This window comes from Lacerta agilis, chromosome 9 (assembly GCF_009819535.1).
Source record: "Lacerta agilis isolate rLacAgi1 chromosome 9, rLacAgi1.pri, whole genome shotgun sequence".
NCBI lineage: Eukaryota > Metazoa > Chordata > Lepidosauria > Squamata > Lacertidae > Lacerta > Lacerta agilis.
The window spans coordinates 46,749,238-46,768,302 of record NC_046320.1 but is presented as its reverse complement, the minus strand read 5'-3'; the positions used below and the strand labels follow the sequence as shown (position 1 = coordinate 46,768,302).

The following is a 19,065-nucleotide window of genomic DNA, read 5'->3' as shown; positions in this document are numbered from 1 at the left end:
TGGTTGTTTTTGTCACCCAGAAAGCAAATGATGGCTAGAAATAATATCTAAGAATTCAGCGCTTTCTTAGAAAATGCAATGTAACTTTCACAGAGATCTGCTGTTGTTGTTAAAAGCCGTGCATCTGAATATAATGAGTAAAATATACTCATACACAATTTCGAAAGCTTTCAGTGTTCATATAAAAACTATTTATTGGAAATTAATTCCTACATGAAATACGAGCAAATTGTGAGTCACAGATCTTTTGTGATCCCCTTGCAGCCCCACAAATGTCCCCCACTATTGCCACAGGCCAAGCGGTGGGCCCATTGACAATGCCAACACCCCTTGATGCTGCTCCACCTCCTTATGGGTGTCACTCTTGCTAACTTTCCCCCTCCAATTGAGTAAGCAGTGGCAGGAGTGAGGAGGAGAAGCAGCAATCTCTAGTCACCTTTCCCTTGCCTTCTGGGTGGAGCTGCATATCGGGCACCAAACAGCAGCGCAAGTGAACAGATAGCAGCAACAGTGAGGAGAAGGAGGTGGAGATACTTGGTGAGGGGGAACTGAAGAGCATTTTCTTAAGGGCACACCAATACCTACTGGGATGTAACACTTAATCATGTCCTGCACATTTACGCAGTCACAACACGCTTGATAATAACATCTGAATTCTTGGTAACATTATTTGGCAGAGAAATTGCATTATTTTAGGGAGGACCTTGGCAAAAACACATACTTTCATTGCCAAATGTTACTATCAGCATATTTTGATGTAAAAGAAGTGCTGTTTGGGATTACTCTTATTAAATAGTGATGAATTAAACACAGATGAAATATATTGCCTACTGCTGTTTGTGATGCCCATTGTATAAGGATGCTTAAGATATATTAATTATGGAATTGCTTACAGTTTTTTTTCTGTGATGACTCATTGTGACAGGATTACTTATTGATTGATGTTCATGGAGATGTTACTTACAACACAGCAACTAAAAAAAGTGGGGACAGATAAATTAATGGGTGATCAGTTGCATTAGTATGTTAAGAATGATTCCAATATATTTGATTTACAGGTTAATTTGAACTATACATCTTCAAATAGATACTGAATCACACTTGAATTTCATTTTTCCATATTAGTTGTTGTCGTTTAGTTGTGTCCAACTCTTCGTGACCCCATGGACCAGAGCACACCAGGTACTCCTGTCTTCCACTGCAGTTTGGTCAGACTCATGTTGGTAGCTTCGAGAACACTGTCCAACCATCTCAACCTCTGTCATCCCCTTCTCCTTGTGCCCTCCATCTTTCCAAACATCAGGGTCTTTTACAGGGAATCTTCTTTTCTCATGAGGTGGCCAAAGTATTGTCCATATTAATAGTCTCCCCTTTTAATGATTGCCTTTCATTTTAACAAATAAAATATAAATTGACAGATTTTCCCAGAAATGAAATATTGTGCTGGATAATCAGGGCTGGAAAAATGTGACTGCTCAACAGTAGAAACTGGATTAAGATTATTGCCCTATTCTCCTTTAACAAATTAAAGCTACCATGATATTGAGGCTAAAGTGTTGGGTGTAGATCAAGGAAGTGGGTCCAGATTTTTGTTTAACTATGAAGTTTATCATGTAACTTTGGGCCAATAATTCTTTATCAGCTTAACATACTTAATAAGAGTACTGTGAGGATTAAATGAAATGAACTCTTAAGGACTTGTCCAGGCAACCTGTTCATTCAGCATTTATCTGGATTTGCTTGCATAAAGCTTACACGATAGTTAGACAATGTCCAGTCTTTACTGAGTATTCATTCTGATTTGTTTGCTGGGAGGCTGGGAGACAATTAGCATTCATCTTGCTTGGGTTGTGGGGTGTTTATATGTCTTCCACTAATCATTTGCTTATCTCACACTTTTAAATGCATTTCCCTGTCACTTTCTAAACTGCAAACATTCTACACTTTTTTTTAAAAAAAGGTGGATTTGTTGTGCTAGGACAACAAAACACTTCAACTGACTTTGTGCAAACCTAAAGCTCTGGTATGCACCTCAGATAAAGCTTGCAACATAAATGAGATTCAGTGCGACCCTATGCATGTCTGCTCAGACATATGTCCTATTGAGTTCAATTACACACACACACACACACACACACACACGATAGCAACCTAAACATGCACACAAAAGGGAACTGCCTCAAAATACCTTTTTTATTGCCAAAAAAGTGCTGCACTGCACCACTGCTAGTTTCATCAGAGCCAAGTGTTAATGATTCTTGGTCATTTGTCCAACCTTCATACTATCTCATCATTAAATAACTACAGATATGAAGAAAAAGCAGACATTTGCACTACTGTGCTATGGTCAGCTATAAATATTAGAAGTTCTGCCAAGTAATATAAAAGGAAACTCAGAGAAAACTTGGAGGATCTCCCATCACATGTGCTGGATTCAGTACAAATATTTGCTGTTGGGAAAACAATCTATTGATCAATGGTAATGATTTTTGAACTACAACAAATGAAGTAATGATGCCATTATTCATCTATATATGATCAAAACTGCTTTCATGACTGTCCTTATACTTTTCTAATTCATGGGCCATTTTCTCTTATGCACATAAAACTTGAAAATGTAAGGCTGCAGATAAGCTTTCCTCAACATGGTGCCCTCAGTGTTTTGGCAATAGCAGATGCATGGTGGGGTGCTGGCACTCACCTGAACTTAAGTTGGTCATGTCACTGCTGCTTATGGGTAGGTGGCAAGGTCAGTGTGGAGCACTGCGTTGGCTCTGTTAGGTTGTTTGCACTGTACCAACCTTGCCAACACCTCACATCTGAAGCTGCTCATAGTCTCTATTCTTTTCATTTGCAGTAATTGCTATTGGTTTCATTTAATTGATATTAGCTGGGGAGGGTAATGCTTTTCGCTTATGCCATCGAAGCTGGAATGTGCATATGAATAGGTCCATGTAGGCCCCTCCATTAGTCATAACACCACCAACACATGGGCACTAAGCAGTGAACAAGGTGGAGTGGTGGAGATGACATTGGCTGAACCATACTGTACCTGAGGAACAGACTCAAGCAACTAACAGACAGGAACTAAAATGGAAACCACTGTGACTTCTGACTTGGTCTAATTCATCTAAGTTTGTGGCTATCATTGCATCTTGTGGTAGGGAATTCTGTCATTTGATTATGTGTGTTTGTCAAGTCAAAGGTAACCAAATGTGAAACCTACCTGTTCCTGCCTTATGTGCTGTGGGTTGTAGAAACTGATTCATTTTAACCATACCAGTCCGAACCCCACAGCAGACTTTACATGCAACTCATGTAGTACACCATGTGAAACCATCCTCTCAACAAAATTGTAGTAGCTTCAAACCCTCAACAGCAAGATTGCTTAATAAAAACTGTTTAAACGTCACAGTCATTTCCCTTTTATTTGAATAGTGCCCTATTGACCATTATATGCTTTATAGAAACAGTATGTCACATTCTGGCTGCAATGTGCATATTCGAACACTGAACTCATTCCCAAAGACGAACTGGAGCATGTTCAGATACTGAGCTCATTCCCAGTGATGAAATCCATGGGTAAGACTTTGGCGCTATTAAAATTAATGGGAAATTTGCCACCAACTTCAAGGGACTGGAATTCCTTTTACATGATTCTAGTATTTACACCAGATGTCACACATGATAACCACAGCAGTCTGATATGATATCAACGTGATAAAGTGAAGTGCTTGCTACTTTGGCAGCAAGGAGCAATTCTAAAAACCAATATATCCTTCCTTCCCAGCAATTCATAACTGCAGCTGGAATCTAAGTTATAAGAAGGAGGCCAGCAAGGAAAAAACTCCATGCCTACTACATTTTTGAGCTGTACAATTTTAGATGGCTGAAGAGCACCTGTAATGGCTTGACACAACCTAGCTAGACAAGGTTTATGGTTCCGATTGACTATAAAGTTTTTAATTTTTAATTTATTTATTAGATTTGTATAACACCCTACATCCGCAGATCTCAGGACGGTTCAAGAATTGCACCTTTACTTAAGGTTAGAAAGGACATTAACTATCAGGAAAAATGGTAGCTGCTCACCTTAGTCAAGATTTCTAAATTTATTTATTTCATTTAATTTATATACTGCTTGATTGTGGGTGGGTGGGGGAAGGGACCCTCAGAATGGTTTACAAAGATTTTGCTTTTGCAGTTCGGTAAATGGGGATGTGCTCAAGTTGCTTTGATATTTTTATTGATTTTATGAATTTGTACCTGCTCTTCTTTCCAGAACTACTTTTTGAACCCCATAATACTCAATAAAATCCTCACACCAAACCCTGCTGGATCCAAATCATAATTCATGTTAAATGTTGATAAGAAATGGCGTATTTCAGCCACAGTGAAGTGGATTCAATAAGTTGCACTTCTGAGTATTTTGTGTGTGTTATTTCTATCTAATAATAGCTCAAAACTCTATTACATTTAAGGGAAACCCACATATTTGAATCACAAAAGTTTGAATTAAGGTAAAGTCATCTAACTTACAAAACACACACAGAATACTCAGAAGTGCAACTTATTGAAACCAGACAATTTTTCTGCCATGTAAATGCTCCTAGGCTTCAGCCTGCAATCCTATACTTACTTACCTGTGAGTAAGTCCCAATGAGACTTAAATCTAAGTCATTTGTTCTAAAATGTTTCAAAAAGCAGATGTTGGAACTATTTTTTTGAAAAATAAATGAAAACAAAAAGGGTTATGTTCCACAAACATGTTAATATTAATAAAACTGATTTCTGTGGAAATGCAAAAAAAGTTATAAAATGCATTTTTCCTAACCTTCACTTCTGTATTGCATCTACAAATTGTCCTTCAGAGTATAAGCCACAAGGTACCATCCAAAATTGAAAATAAAAGGACATAAATTGAATTGTGGTCAATCAAAATTGAGTTGATTATATACTCTGGATTTTGCCCAGCGTATAAGGGCAAGTAATTGTTGTGTTATTGTTATAAGTTAAAGAAGAAAGGAATCTACCAACCCCAAACACTTTAAGCATTACTAGATTATTTTACTCCTAATACATATACAAAATGATTGATCCTATTATTTGTAAAAGCTTCCATTTTCAGGATGCTAGTAGCTGAAATAGATTTTCAGATATAAAAGTTTTACAAATTTATTAATTACCGGTAATGATGCTCAAAATGCATTGGAATGGATGAAAAGGAACATATAATCTAATATTTAAATTTTATGTACAGGGATATAATGTCTGACAATTTTGTACATGAAATACATACAGTATTTAAACATTTAAAATTTACGAGATAGGAATTTACATTAGCAATAAAACTGACTTCTGTGTAGTCCAGTTAATACTTAGTTTAGATCTGTGTTTTGAGAGGGGGAAGATATTTTAATAGTTTACAATCATGGAAACATAGACATTTCAAACAAGACTTTATAAAATAATTTACATGACTCTATAGCCTACTAAGAGATAGAGGTTGTGTGGGAGTTTTGTTTCTGTGTCTGTGCATAAGAATAAGGTAACTGAATGACTTTTCTTAGCCTTTGAAGTAATAAAATAATTTAGAAGCACTTCATGCAATATGGAAGCGAAAAAGGCAGTTCCTTCAATATTTCCTGCTACCTTCGCTGTCTACTGAGCACTGAACTTGGACCACCAGACGCATGATAATGCAACTGTCCGATACCAACGAAGAGCACCAGCCTCAGTCCCTTCATTTGCTCTTGTAAACATAAATATAGATGTTAATATCTTCTCTACATAGTACCAATACAGTTCACAACTCCTCTGCTGTGTAAGTAGTCAGTCTATATGCTTAATGTTCTGCTGATTTTCACATGAGAAGTGCCACTAACAGAATTTCCTTGTTTTCACAATTTTACTTTGATACTTGACGGAGTGCCCTCCATGTCCTATGACATAAACATCCAGAAGGTAGGATTTGCCAGGCTGTAGACCTTTAATTGTCTCTGTGGTAACTGCTTTTTGTAAGTTTTGGCTGTGGAAATATTTACAGAGGACTTTTTCTGATTTCTTCCTCAAGTCTGGCCCCAGGCACTGATTTTGTTCTCTTTTCTTTTGTTCCTCATTATAGTTGTCATCCACTTCCTTTCTGTATATGCAAAATTTGTTCCTTTCCTGTGTACCTAGCCATGCAACTGTGACTGAGGAACATGTACGGAGTTTATCAAAGGCTTTAATTCGTGTGTCCTCAGGAAGAGATGGAAATGACTGTTTATTAGGCCTTGTAGTAGCCAAAATCTTCAGCATGGAAGCACCTCTTTTATTTCCTTTCAGTCGAATGAGGTATTTAGCTTTCGGCTTTCCTCTAAGTTGGAACTGACGGACGCCTTCAACATTTTGAGACAACAGAAGTTTCCCATCTCTTCTGACTTGGATCTGTACGGCATCGAGGCATGAGTGGACAAAAAATGTAACCTTTTGGTGTGATGAAACAGGAGCAAACCGCAAAAATTTAGAGCCTTTTCTCTTGACAAACACGTCTGTAACTTTCCCATCTTTGAGATCAACTGTTTTCTGCTTAGCCTCTTCTTTGGTTCTTTCAAAAGTCCCAACATAGGCAGTACTCATATTGGTGTTGACATTCACGGCAAATATGTCAAAGTAGTACTGTGTATCAGGTTTCAGGTCAGACACAGTAAAGATGTTCTTGTTCCCAATGCATATCTTTTCAAGGTCAACTCTAGGCTTTGAATAGACCTGTCGCCCAAACTTTGATGGCGATTTTAAGAAGCTGCGCTCTTTCCCAGAATTACTGTTGGATGAAAACCCAAAATGGGCAAAGTCAAATGGGCTGAAGTCCAGACCAGGTTTGGGAGCTCTCATAAAGGCATCATCAGCACTCTGCTTAGCTTCAACAGCACAGAGGCTTTTGAAATTGTGCTCTTTATTAATGACCACACAATATTGCATAGGTTGTTTCATTAATGAAGCTGTAGGGCTTGGTTTCCATGCCAAAGTGACAGTTGTGCGGCCAAGAGAAGTGACATCAACTCTTGGGTCATAAGGTAGTTCAGGATATGGTTGATCTGACTCCGGAGTTGTTGTGGCATACACTTTAAAGTGCGTGTCTTTCTCTGTTGACAGGAGTTCCAACTGGTACAAGCCAGAAGGTGAACTGGAGGACACAAAATACTCAACATCGTTTCCTCTGTAGGAGAACAGCTCTGTACCTTCTTCATTGAGAATCTGTTGTTTCTGCTGTTCGAGTGGCTCTGGTTCACCTAGAAGACACACAAAGGGATTTTTTTTTAAGGAAAGGTAGTCTCAGAGGAAACAAATATATATATTTTAGCACTAATATCAATGATTCCGTGGTGGAAACTTAATCACAAAACAATATGGTTTATTCAACTTTTGAATAAGTAACGCTGCAATTTTATTGCTATATTGCATTCATATATAGAAGAATAAATTACTATATTCTGCTGCTTTAGTAAGAAGATTTAAGGGCATTTAAGACTAAACTTTCCTTTATTGAAGCTTAGTTCTATGCTGGATTCATATTTAACCATCTCTCAAAGTTCCCATCCCTGTTCTCTTTACAAACTGCATAATGTTTGTGAGAAAGAAAGTTAGAGAGGGAGTGTGATAATCTTAATGCAATGCATTATTTTGCTATTACAAGCCCTGTTCATATAAGCAACCATTCTATGTAGCAGAATCTAATTTATCAAACTAATTCTAACACACAGCTGGTCAGGATTCCCTTATGGCAGTCACTATAGATGGAAAGTAAACATTAATCACTCCAGCTGATTCATATCTGTCATAAAAACTGGAATTTTATCAGAAATTTACCTGAGCCATCTCCACTGGACTCTTCTGGAAGCTCCTGCAAACTCAGCTTCCATTCCAAAGGAGCATCACAAGGTGTTACTGTAACTGCTAAGGGTGTGTTATCTTCCTCAACTACAAAAAAAAACCTAGGGAAAGATGAACAAATCCATTAAATTTTTCACAGTGTACTTTCAGTACCTTCCAATCAAAATAAATGGATGTATATTTCACATCCTACCATAAAGACAATCAATTAGCAAATCCTGGCATGTCATAGTTTCCTTAGGGCTTTCATTTAAGGTTAATGTGACATATCTGAGTGGGGTCGCTGAGGATTTGGGGTGTGTTAGCAGCAGTATACTGATGACACACAACTCTATTTCTCCTCTATATCTGCAGTTATGGCAGTGGATGTGCTAGACTAGTGTCTGACCTCGGTAATGGACTGGATGGGAGTCAATAAACTGAAACTCCATCCATATAAGACTCAGGCACAACAGTGGGTTGTTCCCTAGACTGGATGAATGGGAGACTGCCAGTTCTTGAGGGGGTTATGTTTCCTTTAAAGGAGCAGGTATGTAGCTTAGGGTAGCTCCTGGACCCATTTCTGTTGCTTGAGGCCCAGGTGGCCTTGGTGGCGCCAAGTACCTTCTGTCAGCTTTGGCTGGTGGCACAACTATAGCTCTATCTGGACATGGATAGCCTAACATCAGTGGCCTATGCTCTGCTAACTTCTAGGTTAGATTACTGCAATGCTATACACGTGGGGCTGCCTCTGAAGATGGTTTGGAACCTTCAGCTGGTGCAAAATTTGACAGCCAAGTTGCTCACCGGGGCAAGCCAAGTTGAGTATATAACACTGATCCTGGCCCAACTGCATGACTGCCAATTAGTTTCCAGACCCACTTCAAAGCTGATGCTGACCTATAAAGCCGTAGCCGGCCCAGGACCTCAGTATCTTAACGACCGCCTCTTCCAACCGAACCAACTTAGACCCTGCGCTTGTCACCTGAGTTCCTCCTTTGGGCCTAATTCTCAAGAACAGGCTGTTTCTGTAGTGGCTCCCCATCTGTGGAATGCTCTACTCAGGGAGGCTTGCCCAGCACTATCATGACATGTGTTTAGGCACCGGGAGAAAACATTCCTCTTTACCCAGGCCTTTTGCGATTAAACAATGACCTTTTAAAAGTGGGGTGAATGTTATTAGGATTTTTTGTGTAATTGTTTTATTGTTTTATTTATTTAATTTTAATTATGCGATGTAAATAATCTTTTTAAAGTTGTACACCACCCTGGGTTATTTGGATAAAGGGCAGTATGTAAACTGAATAAATATGAATAAAGAAATACATATCTGGCCATAAATCCATTTCCTCAGTAGGAATTCTCTAGCTATATACACCTCATTATAATCCATCTGACTGAGCAACTTGATATTTTCACATATCATAGTAAGCATTTATCAATATTTTGCTTTCTTCTGAATAATAATAATAATAATAATAATAATAATAATAATAATAATAATTTATTTGTACCCCAGCCACTCTGGGCAGCTTCCATCAAATATTAAAATACATTTAAAATTTCACAGTTTAAAAACTTCCCTAAACAGGACTGCCTTCAGGTATTTTCTGAATGTCAGGTACTTGTTTATTCCCTTGACCTGTGAAGGGAGGGAGTTCCACAGGGCGGGCGTCACTACCGAGAAGGCCCTCTGCCTGGTTCCCTGTAGTTTTGCTTCTCGCAGTGAGGGAACCGACAGAACGCCCTCGGAGCTGGATCTCAGTGTCCGGGCTGAATGATGGGGGTGGAGACGCTCCTTCAGGTATACAGGACCAAGGCCGTTTAGGGCTTTAAAGGTCAGCACCAACACTTTGAACTGTGCTCGGAAACGTACTGGGAGCCAATGCAGGTCTTTCAAGACCAGTCTTATGTGGTCCCGGTGGCCACTCCCAGTCACCAGTCTAGCTGCTGCGTTCTGGATTAATTGCAGTTTCCGGGTCACCTTCAAAGGTAGCCCCACATAGAGTGCATTGCAGTAGTCCAAGCGGGAGATAACTAGAGCATGTACCACTCTGGCGAGACAGTCTGCGGGCAGGTAGGGTATCAGCCTGCGTACCAGATGGAGCTGGTAGACAGCCGCCCTGGACACAGAATTAACCTGCGCCTCCATGGACAGTTGTGAGTCCAAAATGACTCCCAGGCTGCGCACCTGGTCCTTCAGGGGCACAGTTACCCCATTCAGGGCCAGGGAGTCCCCCACCCCCACCCACCCCCTGTCCCCCAAAAACAGTACTTCTGTCTTGTCAGGATTAAACCTCAATCTGTTGACAAGATTTCAGATTAGCAGAACCTAGTGGTATATTCATCAATAATATATTTTACTACCAAGACAAGTTCAAAGTTGTTGTATCAATTTACAAAGTCCTGAACAACTTAGGTCCAGGCACTTCAGGGATTCCCTAAACCCTTATATCCCAACATGATCACTGAGATCATCTGCAGGAGCATCATTGCTCATTCCCCGAGTTGGTGAGGCTTATTTGACATTTTGTGTCATCAGCCCAGTCCTATGGAATAATCTGCCAATAAAGATTCAGCAGGTGCCTTCTGTTTCAACTTTTAAGCACCTGCTGAAAACTTATATTCTGCCAAGCCTACACACAGGCAATTGAGAATACAATGGTACCTCAGTTTATGAACACAATCCGTTCCGGAAGTCTGTTCTTAAACCAAAACCGTTCTTAAGCCGAGGCATGCTTTCTCTAATGAGGCCTCCCACCACCAGTGCCCTTCCACTGTTCAGATTCCGTTCTTAGACCGAGGTAAAGTTCGCAAACCGGGACACTATTTCCGGCTTTGCAGAGTTCATAAACCGAATTGTTCTTAAACAGGACTGTTCTTAAACCAAGGTACCACTGTATGTATTTCCACAATGGTTAATTGATGCCTGTTTTTAACTTTCTATAAATGTTTTATTGCATGTTTTATGTAGTATTGCTATAAACCACATTGATATTTTTCTCATTATGATATAGTGGTTTATAAATATTCAAACAAACAAACAAACAGGCCTGGAAAGGAAAAGGTCATTTCAGCCAGGAATATTTGAAAGAAACATTTGTTTAAAAAGATATTTCCCTTCAAAACTCAACACTTACTATTGGGAATCTGATTACATCTTTTGCTAGTCATTGAAATATTTGTACTTAAGTGCGGTACCTTAATAGTACCAATGTCCTTTACAGTAATATTAAAATGAGATATTGCTCATATTGTGACTCTGTTTTAAAACATATGATGTCTTTCTCCACCTTATGCTCTTGAAATTTAAGCGCGATTTCATTTCTAAGTAGAGAAACTAATATTTCTATTCTTCATGCATGAACCCAAATTAAATTTAATTACAAATCCATATATCAGCTCCACCTGTAACTTCTGTCTCTCTCTGAAAATTTCATTAACCCAAATACCTTTTGGGTGTTTCTCTGAAGAGATAGCTGCTGATTTCAGCTCCATCTGGGAGAACTGACGTATCATGGAAAAATGTTTTGTCCTGGATCTGCATCTGAAAAAGCTCTTCATCTCTAGTTGGCAGCTTCTGTGTCCAGGAGCTAAATGGTAGCAGCAGCAGAAGGTAGGACATGGAACAGTGCAGCAAAAGCATCCTAAAGCAAAATGAAAGGGATGCATTGTAAATGACAGGGCTAGTAATTATAGTTGTTGCTGTAAAAAAAAAAAGTGTTATCTCTTATGCCATAATTCAATTACATTCAGTATTTGTCTAAGTGATTCATCAAGTTAATAGTCTTTATTTGAAACTCATGTTATTGTCATATGATTGAATGAATAAAGCATTTTGAAATTTCCTGCTATTGGTTTTCCCAACTGAGACACCTAAGCTTTAGGATCTAAAGGAAAAGGGCTATAGAGGGGAGCACTTCGCCAACGTCACCCATTCCCTCTGACAACAAGTTTCAGTTACTTTTTTCTGCCAGCCAGTTTTCAAACTGGGCTGTCCAGAAGAACAGAAAGACAGACTCATTTACAGATATGTGCAGCAATATTACAGAAGATCAGGAGACGGTTAGTCTGTTGTCTATTGAGTCTTGTAATTAAACTCTATAGGAAGCCGAGAGAGAGAGAGAGAGAGAGAGAGAGAGAGAGAGAGAGAGAGAGAGAACTTGTAGCTTAATTTGTACTTCATTTGCCTTGATACTATAAAAGATGGAGCAGTTTACAACGTTCTGATACCCTACAGTGTGTCCTCATTACAAAGTATTTTTCCTTTGATCGTATTTCACGAAGTGTGTATTTTTCTTTCCTCAGTCACTGAATTATTCTGTATAGAACAATGATCACCGCAGGACTAGGAGCAGCAGTGTAATGTAATCTATTTTTGCTTTCTTTCAGCTATATAAACACTCATCTCTTTCTCAGGGTATCAGAAGTATCAGACGTATCTTCTTTCCCAAGATCAGGGTTATATGTGGTAGGTAGACATCAGGGAGTTGATTTGCCATTGGTGCTAATAATGGAGGACCAACCCTGCCATGTCTCGTTACAGAATTCCAGTAGAAACTCCTTGTTCAATTGAACTTTCTCTGATGTAGGAAGGATTGCTGCCTCAGACATCTTTTCATAGATAATCAGCGTACTGTTTATAAGCCCAAAATAGGTTCAAGGTGTCTGAAGGACTGCTTGTTTACATATCAGTGAATGCCTACTTATCAAGATACTTGGAGAAGGCTGTGCTCTATGTCCCACTATTAACTGAAAATAGGCTGGTGGGTACACAGGACAGTGGCTTCTGGGTGGTGTCACTTAAATGTAGATCCAGTATAGTGTAGTGGTTCAAGTGTTGGAGTAGGACCCAGGAGGCCAGAGTTCAAATCCCCACTCAGCCATGAAGTCCCATTATTATGAAAAATTGGAGGTGGGGACGCGGGTGGCGCTGCGGTCTAAACCACTGAGCCTAGGGCTTGCTGATCAGAAGGTCGCCGATTCGAATCCCTGTGACGGGGTGAGCTCCTGTTGTTCGGTCCCAGCTCCTGCCCACTTAGCAGTTCAAAAGCACGTCAGAGTGCAAGTAGATAAATAGGTACCGCTCCGGCGGGAAGGTAAATAGTGTTTCCGTGCACTGCTCTGGTTCGCCAGAAGTGGCTTTGTCATGCTGGCCACATGACCCGGAAGCTGTACGCCGGCTCCCCCGGCCAGTAACGCGAGATGAGCGTTGCAAACCCAGAGTCGGAAACGACTGGACCTAATGGTCAGGGGTCCCTTTACCTTTATCTTTATGACTAAAACAAGAGACTTTGTTCATTAATTTTTCAGTCAGAATTTGTCTATGAATTAATCAGAACTATAGCAAATTCTCTGGTGTTCTGAATGCTTATGATGATAGTGTCCTTTCAATGAACCACTATAAGATCTTAATAATGGATATTCTGAGTCCTGGATTCCAGCGCAATTTTGTTTTAAAAATAAAGGTAATAGGGTTCTCCAGATTAAGCTTTGTTTCTCAATTTTGTTTTTTAACCAGATCACCCACTTTATAGGCAGGCTTTTGGATCAAATTAGCAACTATAAATTAAGTAGGTAGGATCTTGTTTTAATTTACTATAGCTAATTATCAGGTTATTCCTTCAGACAATACAGTAATAGCACAAGTCCTATATTAAGTCCAGTCTTGCCTGCTTATTTAGGTATAACACATAAGAAGTCACTTGGGATTTTGTTGAGTAAGTAAGCATACGCCATAGAGTGTTTATTAGGTTCTTCACTTTCTCTCACTAACATCACACATGTAAACCTGTGTATTAGTGAATAGTCATCAGATATAACACATTTTAAGTGTTTCCACTTTAAAGCATTGCCCCCCTTTTTTGCTGATCCCTAATTCAAAATTGCTCACTCCAATACAAAAATATTCATTAGTTGATTCTAAAGTGCAGTCCACTGTTGTTACATAATTCTTTCATGCTGAATTTCTCTTATTTATTTTTTACAGCCCTTAATAACTTGCTGGCATGTGTATTCCACCCAACTTTTTAAAAGAAAGTTTCTGGTTTGCAAGAAAACCAAGCTGTAAAATTTAGCCCCTGGTGTGAGAATTGGCACTTGGTCCATCTCTGGGGGGGGGGGGGATTAGTGGGACAGGTTTGGCCTTTTGTTTTAATTCCAATTAATCTCAGCTCTTCTTTCTTTTTAAAGCTAATGCTTAGCCCTGAAAGTTGGAAGACAACTAGTAAAATATTGCCGTAGAGTCTGCTTTTTGTTGTTTTTGCCTAAGCTGAAAACAAGCATGATGTTGGAGATCCTTGATCGAAACTCTCATGCGTGTCTGTGAAGGTTTAAAGCAGCTGTGGTTGTGATAGTGGTTAGGGCTCAGTAATCAAATTATTTTATGCAAAAGCCGCCCAGAGTGGATGGGGAAACCCAGCCAGAAGGGCAGGGTATAAATAAATTATTATTATTATTATTATTATTATTATTATTATTATTATTACCAGTCTTCTTTCACACTTACTACACTGCAGTCTGCAAGATATAAAAGCAATACAACCACATACACCGAAAACTAGATATAAAATATGAGACCATGTGGGCGAAACAGTAGAGGATTGTGAACAAAATCCACAGCCCCGAGCTACCACATCCCCTTCTTTTAGTCACATTATGGGACCCTCAACATCCTTCTTTAAAATAATAATAATAATAATAATAATAATAATAATAATAATAATAATAATAAAAACTTCAGTGGATTCTGCAAAAAAGTAAGGGGCCTGGTGCTCTTGGACCCTGTAATTCAACATCATCAGAGGAAGAAGAGATGTAATGACACAAAGGCTCATTCATGTAACACCAAGCCATATTTTAGTGTTAAAGTACAGACTGGGAGACAATCACAGCCTTTGAGTGCTCCAGAATGGGGATGCTAGAATAACAAAACCATTACAGGGAATAAAATTCCCCTCTTGTACCAAGAAGGCAAAGGTAAAAGTACAGTAAAAGGTAACGGACCCAATGCAGCAGTTTACTGCAGCTTTGTTTTTGCTTTTCCTTCTATATGCACCAAGATCTGTATTTAGTATTTTGGTGGATACAAGCCCTTACCTTGGCTGCCACCTTGCACTGGTATCCAGTAAAGATGTGAGGTCTCCTAAACTATGCTCAGTAGTGAGCCTTAGGCACTGGGAAGAACCTTATGAAAATAAGAGCTCTTCAACAGTTGACCAGACTCCCATGAGTGGCAGTGGAGGTTTTTAAGCAGAGGCTGGGTAGCCATCTGTCAAGTATGATTCAATTGAGATTTCTGCATTGCAGGGGATTGGACTAGATGACCCCTGAGGTCGCTTCCAAGTCTACAATTCTATGATTCCATGATTCTATAATCCTGGCAGCCTTTATTTTGTGAATTTATTTTGCTGTGGCTCTGGCAACCGTATCTGTTGACAGGTAACAATATCCTGATTCAAGAGCACCAGTCACAAACTGATGAGAATGCCTCGTTCTCATTCTTGTACGTATAATGACGATATCCTCATAGGTGGGTAGCCATGTTGGTCTGCCATAGTCGAAACAAAATAGAAAAATCTTTCCAGTAGCACCTTAGAGACCAACTGAGTTTGTTCTTGGTATGAGCTTTCGTGTGCATGCACACTTCTTCAGATACCAGATATCCTCACAGGTATCCTCATCTGCCCCAGCTGCCAGTTGCCTACCAGATTTCAATGTGCTCCACGCTAGGAACAAAGAAAGCTGCTTATACTGACTCAGATCACTGGTCCATCTATGTCAGCATTTTCTGCACCTACTAGCAGCAGCTGGCCATGATTTAAGGACCAGGGAGTCTTCTGGCCCTACCTGGAGATGCCAGGGACTGAACCTGGGATCTTCTGCATACAAAGCAGAAGCTGCACAACTGAGCTATGGTGCTTCCTTTAATGAGTACAAGAAATGGCTGTGAGTCCTTCTCCTGCCCTAGTAAGATTCATCTCTAAATAACATTTTACTGTCTTCTAGAGGTTTAGCTTGTTTCATCATTAGAAATATTACATCTGCAGGGGGAGTAAAGAATTTATTGGAATGTCACCACTGACTTGAAAGACTTGCATGTTGTTGATCCTAAGTGAGTGCCAGAACAAACAGTCCAAAGTGAAAGAACAAACATGTATCTTATTTTTCTTTTAGGATTACAAAATTGCCCTCTAATGGCCTTTTCTCTCTCTTTCTCACCCTGCCCCCACAAACTATTGCTTTCTAGCCATTGCCTGTCTAATAGTACAGTATAAATCTGAGCATGAATGCCTGCTCACACTCTGTGGTTCTGGTCTATAGGCTTTGGACAAATAGAACTGTAAGAAAAAACTGAGTAGAAAACAATGCACATTCCCTTGATTCTGGCTAGGTGAGGCTGCAAATTTCCTACTAACGTCTGAAATAAATAAATCACATGGGCACCTTTGAAAAATTCTCATTGCAATCTGCCTCATTTACACCAAAGGACCAAAATAAAAATATAAAGAAAGCAGAAGAAAGCCACAAAAGTTTTACTTGACAATCTAGACAGAATACACACAGAAGCACACACCCTGCCAGATGGAGCTCTTTGATAAGTACAGAGTAATGCATTATGTTTATGTTTTGCATGCGCTGTGGGTTAAACCACAGAGCCTGGGGCTTGCTGATCAGAAGGTCAGTGGTTCGAATCCCCGCGATGGGGTGAGCTCCCGTTGCTTGGTCCCAGCTCCTGCCCACCTAGCAGTTCAAAAGCACATCAAAAGTGCAAGTAGATAAATAGGTACCACTCCAGCGGGAAGGTAAACGGCGCTTCCGTGCACTGCTCTGGTTCACCAGAAGCGACTTTGTCATGCTGGCCACATGACCCGGAAGCTGTACGCCGGCTCCCAGAGTTGGAAATGACTGGACCTAATGGTCAGCGGTCTCTTTACCTTTACCTTTTAAGCATAGCTACATAGAAAACATAAACACACAGCAACCATTCATGGAAAATAGCAGCTAACTTCCTACTTATAACTTTCTTATACCACACAAAGTGACTATGAACCTGTAGGGACTGCTACTTCTAGGCTTGCTATAGCAACTCTTGCTTATAAATCACCATCAGCAATCCTAAATTAGGAGCAGGCATGTTTGACTATAGCAGAAAAGACAATGATGCCATACAATCTTGGGTTTCTTGAATTACTGTTATTTACAACATGCCCAAGCTGCATTTAAGGTAAACATGCTCACAAGGCAGATTCTGTACAATATTAAAATACATTAAATCAAATAACAGCAATACAAGAATCATCATACCATGGCAGGAGATAAAAGCCTAATATTAATATTAATATTAATACCAGAATAACACAATTTAAAACCAGCAAAGCCTTAAAGACCTTATAGCTGTTGATGATTACAGCATCTTTAAGTCATCTATTAATGAAGCTAGGTTTCATAATTGAGTATCAGAAAAGACAACTCTGAAGCCTAATGTTTTTGAGACATGTGTAAAGCAAGTATGGTCATTTGCTAGTAAACTGATGAGTGATGATCGCTAGTACATATCTTTAAAATGTGCTGCTGAAAATATCCAGTGTTTTCTTTTACATCATCTATTTACTGAAAACACAGTTTTAGTACTTTATACTTCAAACATTGTCCACAAAGCATTCCCAGTTATATATTAGTAGGTGGAAGCAATAAAGCAATAACTTATTGCACTATATTTTCACAAAATACAAACCCACTACTTTTTAAAGCTAACAGTTGCACCAGCCATTTTGTTCCTGAAGGAATCACGATACACACCACCTTCCAAAATTCCATAAGAGGTAGTCACCAGTGGATACGTTGCAATCCAAACCTAAGGAAACAATTCACTTTTATTTTCTGTCAATTTTTAGGTCCCTGAGACCTGTAAAAGATCTACTACAACAGCAGCAAAAGGTCTGGATTTACTTGAAGCAAATACATCTGGAATAAATAAAACTAAATGTTTAATTACAGAGAGTTGAAAGTGCATGATTGTAATTTAGTGAGGTTAATTTCAAAGAATGGCCTGCCACAGGCATTTGTATATTGTATTTCTATAACTGGGTGGAGGGGTGTGTGTAATTTTGTATCCCTCAAATCTTATTTTTAAAATCAAAAGCACTGACTTTTATTTGAGTTACTCAGTGCCCCATTTGATAATAAATCTGCAGGATACTATTTAACTTTTGACTGTAGCCTTGGAGAAATCAAAGGGGATCATGTGAAGGTGGCAAATAATTGCTCAAACTAGACTTTAGGGACTAGGTCTTATTCCATTAAGCAACCTCTGGCTTGACAGTCTTAAACTTAATGACTTTATCTGTACAGATGCAAACTTAGACATCATTACTATAATTTAAAAGAAATACAGTTCATCTCACCATAGAGAACAAGACTGCCACTTGTGTGTCTGCTTAGTCTGCTGTTCAGGTACTCGCAGTTGATGGGCAAAGTAAGGTGATTAAGGCTTATCTGAGATTAAGCCCCATTAATCTCAGTGGGACTTACTTCTTATTAGATATGCATAGGATTTCTTCATAAATTTGATTTAATTTTGTGTATATATTAGAACACAGGGAAGAATGAAAAAAACTGACTTTTTAAAAAAGTTTGACCATGAGTATAAATTATTATTACATCAGACAATACAGTATAACTTTCTCTTTGCCCAGGACACACCTGGGACTTCTGACTCCTCACCCAGATGTGAAACATCCTTATCTGTGGTTGTCTTTTTTTTATTAACAACAACAAAAAAGTATATAATGTCTGCCCTTCCATTTGCGACTTGTATCCTACAGAGGTGTTTGGCATTCCAACTCTAATTACTTAACTTGGTTTTTCCAAAGCAGTTCTAGGTCTGCACTAGAAACATGTCGTGAGCATAAGTGCTGCATTACACACACACACACACACACACACACACAACAGCAAGCAACTAGCTCAATTTTAAAGAGAGTTAAATTCATCCTTGTGCCAAAGGAAAAAAAAGGATTTTTAAAGTTCAAGACTTCAGTTGACTTCAGTGCCATGTAAGCAATAAAAATGTTCTACACCAAGATGGTGAACCTGTGGCCTCCAGATGTTGCTGAACTTCCAATCAGAACATCCCTGATGACTGGCCATACTGTTCCAACATCTGGAGGGCACAGGTTAGCCTGCCTATAGTACAGTCCCATACACTGT

The 19,065-nt window shown here is 39.2% G+C and overlaps 1 protein-coding gene across 3 annotated transcripts in view; it reads right to left on the bottom strand.

The window, feature by feature from the left end:
* Positions 1 to 5,232: 5,232 nt before the first annotated feature.
* NDNF (neuron derived neurotrophic factor) overlaps positions 5,233 to 19,065 on the bottom strand; it is a 36,866-nt gene continuing 23,033 nt past the window's right edge. For 2 of the 3 annotated variants that reach the window (XM_033160002.1, XM_033160003.1), the window contains exons 2-4: positions 11,307 to 11,501; positions 7,852 to 7,976; positions 5,233 to 7,274 (exon numbers count right to left, since the gene is read on the bottom strand). In XM_033160002.1, the coding sequence (XP_033015893.1) occupies positions 5,881 to 7,274; positions 7,852 to 7,976; positions 11,307 to 11,500 (1,713 nt within the window). In that variant the 5' untranslated portion in view covers position 11,501 and the 3' untranslated portion in view covers positions 5,233 to 5,880. Of the gene's footprint in view, positions 7,275 to 7,851; positions 7,977 to 11,304; positions 11,502 to 19,065 lie in introns of all 3 variants that reach the window. The other variant, XM_033160001.1, reaches the window with a different exon arrangement.